Source organism: Mesoplodon densirostris, chromosome 18 (assembly GCF_025265405.1).
Source record: "Mesoplodon densirostris isolate mMesDen1 chromosome 18, mMesDen1 primary haplotype, whole genome shotgun sequence".
Lineage (NCBI taxonomy): Eukaryota > Metazoa > Chordata > Mammalia > Artiodactyla > Ziphiidae > Mesoplodon > Mesoplodon densirostris.
In genome coordinates, this window is record NC_082678.1 from 8,707,422 (window position 1) to 8,720,789 (window position 13,368).

The following is a 13,368-nucleotide window of genomic DNA, read 5'->3' on the forward strand; positions in this document are numbered from 1 at the left end:
TTAATATAATGGGCCTTTTCTCTCCCCAACTTTGTCTTGTTCAGATGAACTCTTTGCCAGCAGAGAGGATCCAGGAAATACAGAAGGCCATTGAACTTTTTTCGGTAGGTCAGGGACCTGCGAAAACCATGGAGGAGGCTAGCAAGCGAAGCTACCAGTTCTGGGACACGCAGCCCGTCCCCAAACTGGGTATGTATTTGCTTTCTTCCCCAGGCGAAGGCAAAGGCAAGGGCAAGGGCAAGGGCAAGGGATGTGCCTCAGCCATGCTGAGGGTTCTGTGCCCGATTTGTGAGGGAGGGTGAGAGGGTTCTGTTGTTCCTTGGTGGTTGTTTTTTAGAGGATCGTCTTTACAGTGCAGTTCAGTAAAGACTGTTGTTCAGGGACCTCATCCTTTCACAGTAACACATATTGAGAACAAATAATGGTCCTTTTAGTCCATCATCATCCCGTATAAATCTACAAAGAAAAACAGGGCGTTGGCACGTGATGAGTGGGGATGTGTGCTTGTGGACCTGTCTTCCCACATAGATTTTACGGAGAGACTTGTTTATCTGGGCAAGTGTTTAATCTGGAGTGGGCCAGTCCCCAGCCTCTTCCCCTTGTCTCTCAGACAGTGCGTGCTTAATAGATGCAAAATAATTTGACCTTTTGCTTAACAGTGATAGTTTAATTCCACCTGGAATACCATATGCAGGTTTGGTCGGCACCTCTTTAAAAAGCTATGATGAACTCTCAAAGGGGTGGGGGCAGGCAGAAAATAGAAGGGTTCCAGAAGAGACTGGTCGTAGCAGAGTTAGAGATGCCTGCCGAGACTGAGCCACAGCTCACCTTGACGGCTGACTTCAGAGGGTGTTACTGACGGAACGTTTTCGCAGTGGGTTGCATCATGCTCCTGGACCCATTGATAGCCCAGTTCCTATTTTCTGTGTGACTGGGAAAGTAGGTATGTTGAAAAAAACGCGTGTTAACAACGAACATGAGTGACCTTCAGGCTGTCCACGTTACTGCTCCCCTCCGGTGACACAGTGAGATTTGACAGTGTGTTTGGTGGGGAGGAGGGGGGCGAGGGCAGAATGAAAGCCTGGTGAGGGGAGGGGGCGGCTGTGCCCAAGGAGAATCGTCCACTCCAGAGTGTGCTCCTCCGGCCAGCAGGATGGCCATTGCTTAAGAGCTTGTAGACATGCAGAATCTCTAGCCCCAGACCTGCAGAATCAGAGCGTGCAGGGGATTTGTGTCCACTTCGAAAGTTTGAGAGGCTCTGCTCTGGAGCAGATGCAGTTTGTAGACAGCTTAGTCACAATCCAGAAGCAACCTGAGACGTGCCCCCCAGAGGGTGCGAAGCAAAGCAGTGCTTAGATGGTTGTGAGTCGTGAATCAGCAGCAGGCACTGTTCTAGAGCCCTGCCCTCACCCATCCACCAGGTCTGTTGAGCTGCCCAGGTCAGCCAGGTCCCAGGCCACTGTCTAAGCCCTCCAGCAAGGTTTTGGGTCACAGTAATGCTATTCTTAGGGTATTACAGGTAACGGGCCCTGGTGACCACTCCCCCACGAAGCAGCAGGAAGAAACAAGAGCCACACACTCCACCTCTGAGTGAATTGCAGGAAGAGGCATTTGGGGGTGGGGGGCTTCTGTGCACCTTGGCTGTTTTCAGGTGGGGTTTTGGTTTGATTTTATTCTTCATTAAGAATTTGCAAATGGGTGACTTTGCTCCATTCTTCATAGACATGGAACCTGGTGAAGAGGCCAATTGGGAGTAATGGGCTTCTCTTCTGCTTTAGCTCATTTACTCTTTGTTGTTTGCCTCAGTTTCTCCACCTGTATGTAGACAGTGCTCCTGTTTTGTTCTCAGAAAGCTCGTGAAAAAGCCACGCTATTGCTCACAGGGACGTAGATGGCCTCGGGAAGGTGGAAGGAGGCTGTTTTGTTTCTTCTCGATATGCCTTCTGGGCAGTGTGTGGCGTGGGGCTCTGTGGAAGAGTGATCACTCCGAGCTTCTGGCCAGTCTGCCTTTCAGGTCCATGGCCAGTCAGGTCCAAATAAAGGATTCCTTTGTGTCTGTGAGTCAGCCCATAGAAAGTACCACGTTATGGGCATCAGTTGGTCCACGGGGCTGAGGTGTCACCCCATTTCTGCTTCTGACTGTCCTTAGGGTAGAGTGATGTATAGCTTCTTTAATTTTTTCCACTTAACTGGGGGCTAATAATTGTGAGACTCAAGCATATCAAGTGTGCTGTGTTTGCAGCACTCCCCAACTTGTGGCGAGAGTTAGATTGTATTTCACTCAAAAGACTTAGAATTCTTTAGAAGTTTAAAACCATCTGGGACTTCCCTGGTGGCGCAGTGGTTAAGAACCCTCCTGCCAATGCAGGGAACACGGGTTCAAGCCCTGGTCCGGGAAGATCCCACATGCCGCGGAGCAGCTAAGCCCGTGCGCCACAACTACTGAGCCTGTGCTCCAGAGCCCATGAGCCACAACTACTGAGCCCGCATGCCACAGCTACTGAAGCCTGCATGCCTAGAGCCCATGCTCTGCAACAAGAGAAGCCACCGCAATGAGAAGCCTGTGCACCGCAACGAAGAGTAGCCCCTGCTCTCTGCAACTGGAGAATGCCTGCACGTAGCAACAAAGACCCAACGCAGCCACAAATAAATAAATAAATAAATAAATGTATTAAAAAAAAATCATCCTAAGTTCACCATTGAAAGGCCTGTAAACAGCCAGTGTCTTCAGCTGTGTAACAGTTCTTTGTGCTCCCAGATCAACTTTTGATCTCCCTTTTCAGACCATGTCCTTCTCCTTTTTCAGTCACCCCTTTTTCCTACGCTAGTTGGGGGAAGGTGAGGAATCCTTTTACTTTGCCTAACCTTAGTGGGGTGAATCTGGCCACTGTTAGATTAGTTTAAAAAGTAACTCTCCCAAAGAAAGGGAGAAGGCAGACTCGTACTTGGTTGCCCCGGGCCCTGAGAGAGAAGCTTCCCCACTTTGTCCCTTGTCCTGCTCGTTTGGCTTAAGGTCTCCCAGATCTCACATTCTTTTCTCCCAGGTCCTTCACGGGTGCACTGTGGCGCTTAGTTTTGCATCTCGGATGTTGGAAGGCAGAGAGAGAATTTGGGGGTAGAGTGTATAGAAAGAAACCCGTTGAAAGTCCAGGTTTTTCTTTCAGAGTTCCCAGTGTCCTCCTCAGCTGCTCGCTGGCTCATGGTGGCCTAGAGACAGCTGGCTGCATTCCTGTCATGCTCTGCAGAGCAGCCCACGCCAACTCAGCCAGAGGTGCTCAGGAGCCATTAGAAGGTGGCAGGCAGGCCAGTCTCCACCGAGCAGTGCAGGCAGGAGCCCTGGGCCGCTCTCAGCTTTGCTGGCACCCCAGACCGCGAGTCTGTTCAAAATGCTTCTGCTTTCTCAGTGTTTCCTCTAAGTCTGCTTTGTCAGCTATGTCTTGCAGATGCCACACAGCCTTGAGATAACCTGTGAGAGCTGGTTTGTCAACACATAGATTAAGACTTACCAATTGAATATTGTATAAAAGTTCACTCAGTAATGTCACTTGACAAGCACTTATTGAGTGCTCTTTGTAAAATTCAAATCTCAGGAAGTCACTACTCCCTCCCCGCCCCCTCAAAGACCCGTTCAGGATGTCCCACAGCCTTGAGGATGAAGTCCAGCCTCGGTAGTATCTCGCAGGGTCCTCCACGATTGGTCCCCACTCTCCTCTTCAGCCTCCTCTCCTGGTTTCCTTCCTTCCCCGGCTTCATCTCCAGGCCTTGACTGTGCTGTTCCCTCTGTGTACCCCCCGTCCCTGCCCCACCCAGTCCACTCCTGCCTAATTCCTAGTTATCCTTGAGATCACATCTTTAGATATTTCTTCTGAGAGGTCTTTCCTGACCCTTCCCCCTCCTCCCCCTCCTACCATACTTCACTGTCGTGGACTCTCATTATACTGAGTGACAGGTGCCTGCTTGCTTGTCTCTTTGGTGCCCATGATGATGAGGACCTGCGTCCATTTCATTTGCCAGCTCCTGCCCCAGAGCTGGAGCATTCTAGGATTCTGTGAACACATGGTGAAGGCGCAAATGGAAATGCTTGGTGCATGCAGGACCTAGTAACCAGCCTAAATGAAATGATTTGGCCTTGAGACTATTGTCATGTAGTGGCAAAGACCACCGGTATCTTGTCCGTGAAATCATTTAGGGAAAAAAAAATTGATAAAAAGGTTCTGAAGTTTAAAGATGTCTTTTGGAGGGCTTCCCTGGTGGTGCAGTGGTTAAGAATCTGCCTGCCCATGCAGGGGACATGGGTTTGAACCCTGGCCTGGGAAGATCCCACATGCCGCAAAGCAACCTAAGCCTGTGCGCCACAGCTGCTGAGCTTGTGCTCTAGATCCCGCGAGCCACACTGCTGAGCCCGTGTGCCACAACTACTGAAGCCTGTGCACCTAGAGCCTGTGCTCTGCAACAAGAGAAGCCACTGCAATGAGAAGCCCGCGCACTGCAACGAAGAGTAGCCCCTGCTCGCCGCAACTAGAGAAAGCCTGCGTGCAGCAATGAAGACCCAACACAGCCATAGATAGATAAATGAAAACGTCTTTTGCAAAGGGTATAAATTCAAAACAAGATAGGGAAAATTGATTAGCACCTAGACTAGAGTAGAAATTCTTGGTACTTTCCAAGGGTCCGGCCCTTGGCTTGGTAGGCTCAAAAAGTTATACGTGGCAGGGAATTGAAAGTGGATTGACTTATATTAAACCAATTCACAAGGGCTGCTTTATGAATTAATCAAAAGCCCAATTTCTAAACCAGGGGAAAAATATATATATAACCGCTCTCCCAAGGAAACCTTTTTGGGAGCAGCTTATAAATAAGAGTTAGCTGGATTCTTCCCTGCTGTGTCCCCACTGTTGCCTGTACTTTGCAATTTGTGACCCTTAGCACATTGGTAATGACTCATTTCTTGAATATTTCCCCAGAAGGTAGTGCATCTTGTGATGAGGCCAGGGACCTTGTCTTTTCCCAGCTCTGTCCTGGTACACCATGTCTGACTGGTGTTCAGTAAATGTGCTGGGCGAGAGTTAGATGGTCAGTCCTGATGGTGTTGTCCTCAGCTCATGGCTGGATGCAGCCATTTCTACTACACCTGCCCCACAGATCCATCACTGGGAGGGTCCACAGCTTCCTGTTACACGTTAGAATGGTGTTTGGGCCAGGAGTCCAAATGTCAGTAAAAGCATGAACCGAGTGCCTAGAATGTACAGAGCCTTGTACTGAGTGGTCCCCTGTAAAGACTGTTTTCAAAATGTACTAAACATTTCTTTCTTCTAAGTTGTGAACATGAATGAGCTCTGAATTGTAGAATCTGCCAGGGCCAAATAATTCCAGGGGCCAAAATTAAGTGGCTGATTTGTCTGAGTTTATCAGATAGGTCTGATTTGGCTGGGGTTGGGAATCAGGGCTCTGTCTTCTCAGCACGCCCCGCACTTCCTACGTACTCCACAGGGGAAGGGTGTCTGTCCCGGGTGGAGATGTCCCGTCAGAGGGTAACTTCCCAGCAGCGTGGTGTAGACTCAGTGATTCAGCCTGAAGTCGCTCACAGAGCTCTGTAAACACCGAGGGCCTGAGCTGGCAGCGGCAGTTAAGTGGCCCACGTTGTTCAAAGCCAAGGCTGGCAGGGCCCAGAGTGAGCCTGGCGCCTGGACGCCATTGTCTAGCTCAGGAATAGGCCCAGTACGTTGTTGTTGCTGTTGACACAAAAGCAGCCTTGTTGCAACTCCTTATAAATCCATCCAGGTCGACGGGCCTGGGCCAGGGCCATGACAGCACTCTACACCAACCAGGAGGCAGGACGCCAAACTAGTCAAGATAAATGTTTGTCATCCAGTAACCAAAGGGAGATTTAAAAGAATGTGCAAGAAACCAACCACCTTGGATCCCACTGATTGTTCTTAAGTTTGGCCATGAATTGGCCCTCAGCTAGGGGCCAGGGGTAGCTGGAGAGATGGTCTGCCAAGAACAGAGTGTTCTTCAGATGGAGGGCTCCTGGGGATAGGAGGAATTTGCTGAGGTCAGTCTTTGAGCTGAGCCCCTTCCTTCCCCTGGGAGGCCAAGCGTGAGGCTTATGGCTGTGCTCTTCTTCCAGGGGAAGTCGTGAACACACATGGCCCCGTGGAGCCTGACAAAGACAACATCCGCCAGGAACCCTACACGCTGCCCCAGGACTTCACCTGGGATGCCCTGGACCTGGGGGACCGTGGTGTGGTGAGTAGGCCTGGGTGGGCCAGCAGTGTGCACCGGCTGCCACTTGCACGAAGAGGCCTGCAGTCACATCGAGACGGCTTCTACGCAGGCCTTTCTCAAGGGCTCTCTTAAGAGCTGAGCCAAGCAGGTCTGAGCAGACCCCCATCTGTTGGCTCTGGGGCCTGCCCACGACTCCACATAAATAGCTCTTGGCTTCTCTGGCAGGTTGAGAGTTAACCCCTGCCACTCCCCAAGGCAGATACCTTTTCTTCATGCTTTCATTTTTCTGGTTCATCCATTTATTCAGTCCCTGGCCTTAACGATGGAGTGGCTGGTTAGTTGGGTGACATTCTTGGTCCGCCCCTTCAGGTACTTAAGTCTGCCACTCTACCCTTGGTGGCTCAGTTTCCTGTTAAGCACTAGGGCGCTTGTTCCAGGAGTCCCTGCCATGAAAAGGATTTGTGAGATTAAGCATAGTTTTTGGTAGTTTGCCTTGTCCTGAAAGGCTTGGGGCCCCAGGGCACTGGAGTTCGTCCCCACCCCCGGCAGGACACCTCTAAGGCCACTCCTCGTCTCTCTACAGCTGAAAGAACTCTACACGCTCCTGAACGAGAATTATGTGGAAGATGATGACAACATGTTCCGATTTGATTATTCTCCCGAATTTCTTTTGTGGTGAGTTGTCAGAGCTTTCTTATTCAGGTTCCAGAGCCAGGCATGGAGCAGAACAGCGACAGGGCACCAGATCTTTCATCCCTGCTAAGAGCCATCCTTTTAATGACAAATGAGTATGCGATTTTTGAGTTCCTGCATCTGAAGGAGACTTGCTGCTCGTGGAGCTTAGAATCGAAACCTTATTTAAGACAGAATGACTGGGTGAGGGGTTCCTTTATGGAATTCGTACCCAGAGGAAAAGATCGTCTGTTGTATGGTGACTTTATGTAAGAAGGGAGGGAGGGATGAGACCTGCTAAGATTGAAAAGAAAAGAGGTCGTTTTCGATCCATTTCCTGAGCATGCTCCATTGTATGAAAATGACCTTGCCTGGCTGGGCCACCCACCCTCCCGGGCCTCGTTTAATATCCGGGAAGGTAGAGGCATGAGGCCAGCACGGAGGGGGTCTGCCTGAAAGGGGAGGGAAAGGAAGACTGGCCAAGCGGAAAGAGAGGAGGTGATGGTGCTTGCGGGGAGGTGGAGCCCAGAGCCCCAGAGGCTCCACAGTCAGCTCCCGACCATGGGACCCACTGGACTCGAAGCCAAGGAGGCCGGTGCTCCGGCTCAGGCTGTCAGAGTAAGTGAGCGCAAAGAAACTGGATCAGTATGAAATCTTCACTGTGACAGCCCTGGGTTGGGTGAGCAAGCAGGCCAAGTGAACTGAGCAGAAAGAAAGGGCTGTGGCTCGATCCCATTGGTGTCCAGGAGGGTTTGGCCCTAAAGAGAAATAGGAGAATTGAGCTGTTCACCCCCACTCAGGGAGGTGGTAGCGCGAGCTTAGAACCAGACTCGGCGGTGGAGCCCAGACGGTCCCCCAAGCCCGCCGGTGAGCAGCACCCCGGCTACAGCCCCCGTCTCTCCTCTAGGGCTCTCCGGCCGCCTGGCTGGCTCCCCCAGTGGCACTGTGGGGTTCGAGTGGTCTCGAGTCGGAAACTGGTTGGGTTCATCAGCGCCATCCCGGCAAACATCCATATCTATGACACGTAAGCACCAGCGCCACTCCCACCCCCCGCATCCCCACCATCCTGCTTGGTCTGGGAAGGTGGGGGGGGAACATGCACATACTTTCCGTAGAAGAAAGAGGGAAGTTCCCACAAAGGGAGGGAGCTTGGGTCATGGGAATAGAAATTCATCATAGGAACCACCTGTCTGGCTCTGAATTGTTGCTGGTGCTCTTGTCTGTGACCTGGGCTGGAAGGAGTCCACCCTGAGGGCCGGTGCACTCCCTGACCAGCAGTTCAGCATTTGCATTTGCGCCACTCACGCATCAACACACTCAAGCCGCTTCAGAAGTGGGTGGGTGTGACTCACAGCCACATTGTCACGGGGCCTTCAAGCTCTGCTCTTCATTTTCCCTGGAAACGTCAGAACCATCTACCACAGCCTTCTGGGCTTAGAGGCTGTGGATTCTTGGAGGAGTCAGAACCCCTGAAATCCTAGAATAACCCTTGACCTACTCTGTGGGGTTCCTGACGGCTAAAGGCAGGACCCTGCCAGCCTACTATTGGGGCTTCACCAGGGAGATGCTGTGGTGCCTTAAATAAAGGAGTTTGCTTGAGTCCCACTTACCTTTGGAGGTAGAGTCTGTAGAGAGTGGGCCCCTTGCCTGGTGCAGCAGAGCAGGGCAGTGGGAGGGCGTCCGAGTCCCGACTGCTGAGTGCAGGCAGAGGCAGAACAGGAGCCTGTGCTGGGGGCCCCAGTCCCTGCAGGGCGCTCCATGTGCTGGACAGGATTACCTTGCCTGTTAAGAGCCTTGTCCCTGGGTTGTTTCCTTCCTCTTCAGAGAGAAGAAGATGGTAGAGATCAACTTCCTGTGTGTCCACAAGAAGCTGCGTTCCAAGAGGGTGGCTCCAGTCCTGATCCGTGAGATAACCCGGCGGGTGCACCTGGAGGGCATCTTCCAAGCTGTTTACACTGCCGGGGTGGTATTACCAAAGCCTGTTGGCACCTGCAGGTAAAAAAAACTCTTCTTTGCAAGGTCCTAGAAACGGAGACATGCCCGCTCTAGTTGAGGAGCTTGTGTCACTGTGAGTCACAGTTCTGCCCCTCAGCGTGTGCCCTAGAGCATCTCGCTGCTCTGGTGTCTGATAAGGTGGGGGGTGGTGCCCACAGGAGCCGGGTGGGGCACACACGGGAGTGACGGGGAGGCTGTAGGAACAGCAGCCTGCACAGTGCGTGCCCTGCCCAAAGGGGTTAGGCTTTCTTAGCGCCCCTGATTCCTTCCATTTGGAAATGGTGGGGGTCAGTCTGCTGGGGTTTTGTTCTCGTTTTTAAGGATGAGGCCAAATCTGGATTTTTATGGTAAATGTCCTAAAGTTTTAAATGGTTGGCTCAATTTTGTTCTGAATATTATGTGGGCCGAAGAGAGCATGTCTGATCCCTGTGTGCACCAAGCACAACCTCTGCCTTCGAAAGTTCTTTGAAACAATTGAATACTCTGCTTTAAGAACTTCAAAAGTGAAAACACCAGGCAAATGCTGGAAAGGAGGAGGCAGAGGTAAACGTTCAGAGAACTAGAAGTCTTTTCCGTTGACTTGATTCCAGGAGTGGGGATCGCTGTTCCCAGACAAATACTGTTACAGAGGAGTGGCTTGTGAACTTGACAAAGAAAATATAGGAAGCGCTGTGGCCACTCTGCACTCACTGTGGGGAGGTTGGAGATCTAGGGTGACGCCACTGGCTCAGGTGGGGCCTGACGGGTCTCTTACGCCACCTGCCGGCCATCTTGAGATCCCCGTGCCATTGTCCTTTTTTTTTTTTTTTTTTAAATATTTATTTATTTGGTTGTGCTGGTTCTTAGTTACTGCGGCACGTGGGCTCCTTAGTTGCAGCATGCGAACTGTTAGTTGCGGCGTGCATGTGGGATCTAGTTCCCTAACCAGGGATCAAACCCAAGCCCCCTGCATTGGGAGCGCAGAGTCTTAACCACTGTGCCACCAGGGAAGTCCCGCCGTTGTCCTTTTAATGAGACTTGCCATAGTCCTCTGAGGACAGGACATTTGTGTCCCCACAGGTACTGGCATCGGTCCCTAAACCCCCGGAAGCTGATTGAAGTGAAGTTCTCCCACTTGAGCAGAAATATGACCATGCAACGCACCATGAAGCTCTACCGACTTCCAGAGGCCAGTGGTGCTTCGGGGCCCTGGGCAGGGGCAGGAGGGAGGCCAAGGAGAGCCTCGCCCTCAGCAGGAAAGGAGTGGGGCCTGGGCGGGGAGGAGGGGGCTCTTACCAGAAAAGCAACTCAACCCGTAGTTTCCGGGTTCCTAGCCTTTCCATCCTGTCGTTCTGTTATCTGTAGCAAGGTTTTTATTTTAGCTGGACTTTCTCTGTTCTCCTGAGCCTGCACGTGGGCTAGTTTCTCTGCCATCTGTTGGCAGACTCAGAGAACACCTATTCCGTGTAATTTTAGCCTAAGTGAAGCATAATGGAGAGAGGAATCCACTCACTGGTATGCAGCACATGCCAGGACCCAGCGGAAATGAGCCACAGAGCATCTGCTGCTCCCTCTGCCGAGTCGGGTGGAGGAGAGGTGGCTTGAGTTTGTGAGGGGAGCCCAGATTTCCAGTCCCAGTCCTCCCGCCCAGATTTTGCCGCCGAAGGACTAGGCAGCCTGCAGTGAGCTGGTTTTCTCCTCTGGGCCTCGGTTTGCCTAGTTTGCCAGTGAGACAGACGCTCCTTGTTCTCCTGTTGTGCCTGTCTTCAGGGGCCTAATGGATCTTAAAACCCCTTCTCTTCCCTCAGAGCTCTTCCGGGCAGTGTCAGCACAGTTATTGGATGCCTGCTGATCAGAGGGCTGCCCGCCTGGACTCGTCAGCCACCAAACTGGATTAATCGCCCTGGGATTGGGCTGATCCACCCCTGGATTGGGGTCATTAGTGCCCCGCTTTGAGAGCCCGCTGCAGCATAGTTAGGCACTGCCCAGGAAACCAGATTAGGGAGCCATGATGAGTGTCCCCTTGGGCCACTGGAGAGCATTCTTAAAGTGTAGCAGCTGGAAGAACGTCTTTGGATCTCCCCGCCTGTGGGTGAGAACCCCAGCATGGCTGCTTTTTCAGTCCAGGATTTGAGGTGTCATTTTGGGAGCTACCATGTAGAAACAAGGTCACTAAGTGTTCCCTAGAGACATCAGGATTATCAAGGAATTATGGCAGCTAGAGGTCCTGGAACTGCAGTTTTAAATTTATTTATTTACTCACTTATTTTTGGCTGCTTTGGATCTTCGTTGCTGTGCACAGGCTTTCTTTAGTTGTGGCCAGCTGGGGCTACTGTTCGTTGCAGTGCGCGGACTTCTCGTTGCAGTGGCTTCTCGTTGCGGAGCACGGGCTCTAGGTGCACAGGCTTCAGTAGTTGTAGTGCCAGGGCTCAGTAGTTGTGGCGCACGGGCTTAGTTGCTCCGTGGCATGTGGGATCTTCCCGGACCAGGGCTCGAACCCATGTCCCCTGCATCGGCAGGCGGATTCTTAACCACTGCGCCACCAGGGAAGTCCCCTGGAACTGCAGTTTTAAAAGCAATTCCTGTACACCTGAAACTAAGACAACATTGTTAATCAACTATACTCTGATATAAAATTAAAAAAAAAAAGAAGCAATTCCTGCATTAGGAAGCAGTTGTGTCAGGCAATGACTGAGGTATATAAACTAACTCTACCCTGATTTCAGATTCGGCTGACCCCACCTTTGTGTTTTAAGCCTTTGGGAATGTTCCCTCAGCCCCAGTATTTACTCTGGAGCATCACATGGGTTCATTCCACTGAAGCATTTTCTAAGGAGAAGCAGCTGTGGGGTGGGATTCTGGCATGAGATTAAATCCTGGGAGTTTGGTGCTTTTCTTCTGAATTTTACTTGCAGCAGTGTCCTGCCAGGGGCAGTACTGGGGTAGGGGTGTCCAAGTGGATAGGCAAGGCAGGCATCCAGTGTAGGCTCTGCCGGGCCCGGGGTTCCATGGTGCCTGTGGCTGGGCGGCTGTCTGTGAAGTGCTCTAAGTCTGTAGGAGAGAGAGCGGTGTAGGAAGAGATGAGCTGCAGTTCAGTGGGAAAAGGTTGCGAGGCTCGGAGGAGAGGGGCCAAGGAAGGCTTTACTGAGGCCCAGGAGTAGCACCGGGCTGGGCCTACCCCAGCACATCCATGGGGTGGTCAGGGTTTCTCCATCATGGCACCATTGACATTTTGGGTTGGGTAATTCTTTTTCTTTTAAATAAATAAATTTATTTATTTTTGGCTGCGTTGGGTTTTCGTTGCTGCGTGCTTCTTCAGTTGCGGCGAGCAGGGGCTACTCTTCATTGCGGTGCGCAGGCTTCTCATTGCGGTGGCTTCTCTTGTTGTGGCGCACGGGCTCTAGGTGCGCGGGCTTCAGTGGTCGTGGCGCACGGGCTCGGCTGCTCCGCGGCATGTGGGATCTTCCCGCACCAGGGCTCGAACCCGTGTCCCCTGCATTGGTAGGCAGATTCTTAACCACTGCACCACCAGGGAAGTCCCTGGGTTGGGTAATTCTTCATCACGGAGACCGTCCTGTGCGTTGTAGGATGTTTAGCAGCATCCCTGGCTTCTACCCACTAGATGCCATAGCACCCCTCCCTCTGGTTGTGACGACCAAAAATGTCTCTGAATATTGTCAAATGTCCCCTGGGGACAAAATTGCTCCTGTTGAGAGCCACTGGGCTAGAGAGACAGAAGATCACAGCCAGAAGAGCCACTGGTCCCGAGGGTGGAAGGTCTTGTGTTCTGTGTTAGGGAGCTTGGAACAGGGAGGGCTGTGACGGGCTGTGTTTTCTTAGGAAGCCGGCCTGGGCCATGTGGATAAGAGATTGATGCAGCCTTAGTCAAGGATGGCAGCCTTAACCACGAGGGAAAGGGCCAAAGACACTGCAGGGGCAGGACTTGTGCCGGAGTGGATGTGGACAGTGGGTGAGAGGGAGCTGCCTAGGAAAGCTGAGGAGTCTCTCTTGAGGGCCTGGGTGGATAGACTCAGGGTCGGGGTAGGAAGGGAGACAGTGTGAGCTTTTTGGTTCATGTAGGACTTGAGAGGGAGCCAGGGTGCTCACGGTCAGCACCTCTGACGCTCTCTGGTTCTTTCTTCCAGACTCCCAAGACAGCTGGGCTGCGACCAATGGAGAAGAAAGATATTGCAGTCGTGCACCAGCTTCTCACCCAGTACCTGCAGCAGTTTCACCTCACGCCAGTCATGAGCCAAGAGGAGGTGGAACACTGGTTCTACCCCCAGGAGAATATCATCGACACCTTTGTGGTGGAGGTGAGTGGGGAGGGGCGTTCTGGCCTCTGCCCTGTTGGCGGGGAGACGTCCTCCCTAGGTGGCTGGCGTCCCCAGGCTCGGTGACTGAAGAGCGATTGATGGGAGCGTGGGCACCCTGGACTTCCTTGACCATCCGTGCTCGGTCCCCACTAAAGACAGGAAGTTGTAGCTTGCGTTG

At 52.1% G+C, this 13,368-nt stretch overlaps 1 protein-coding gene across 1 annotated transcript in view; it reads left to right on the forward strand.

The window, feature by feature from the left end:
• The window catches only part of NMT1 (N-myristoyltransferase 1), a 30,942-nt gene that overhangs the window by 14,506 nt on the left and 3,068 nt on the right, over positions 1-13,368 (forward strand). Inside the window, exons 3-9 of the mRNA XM_060080383.1 lie at positions 45-189; positions 6,131-6,249; positions 6,812-6,903; positions 7,808-7,924; positions 8,725-8,895; positions 9,955-10,063; positions 13,020-13,190. Of these exons, the coding sequence (XP_059936366.1) occupies positions 45-189; positions 6,131-6,249; positions 6,812-6,903; positions 7,808-7,924; positions 8,725-8,895; positions 9,955-10,063; positions 13,020-13,190 (924 nt within the window). The remainder of the gene's footprint in view (positions 1-44; positions 190-6,130; positions 6,250-6,811; positions 6,904-7,807; positions 7,925-8,724; positions 8,896-9,954; positions 10,064-13,019; positions 13,191-13,368) is intronic.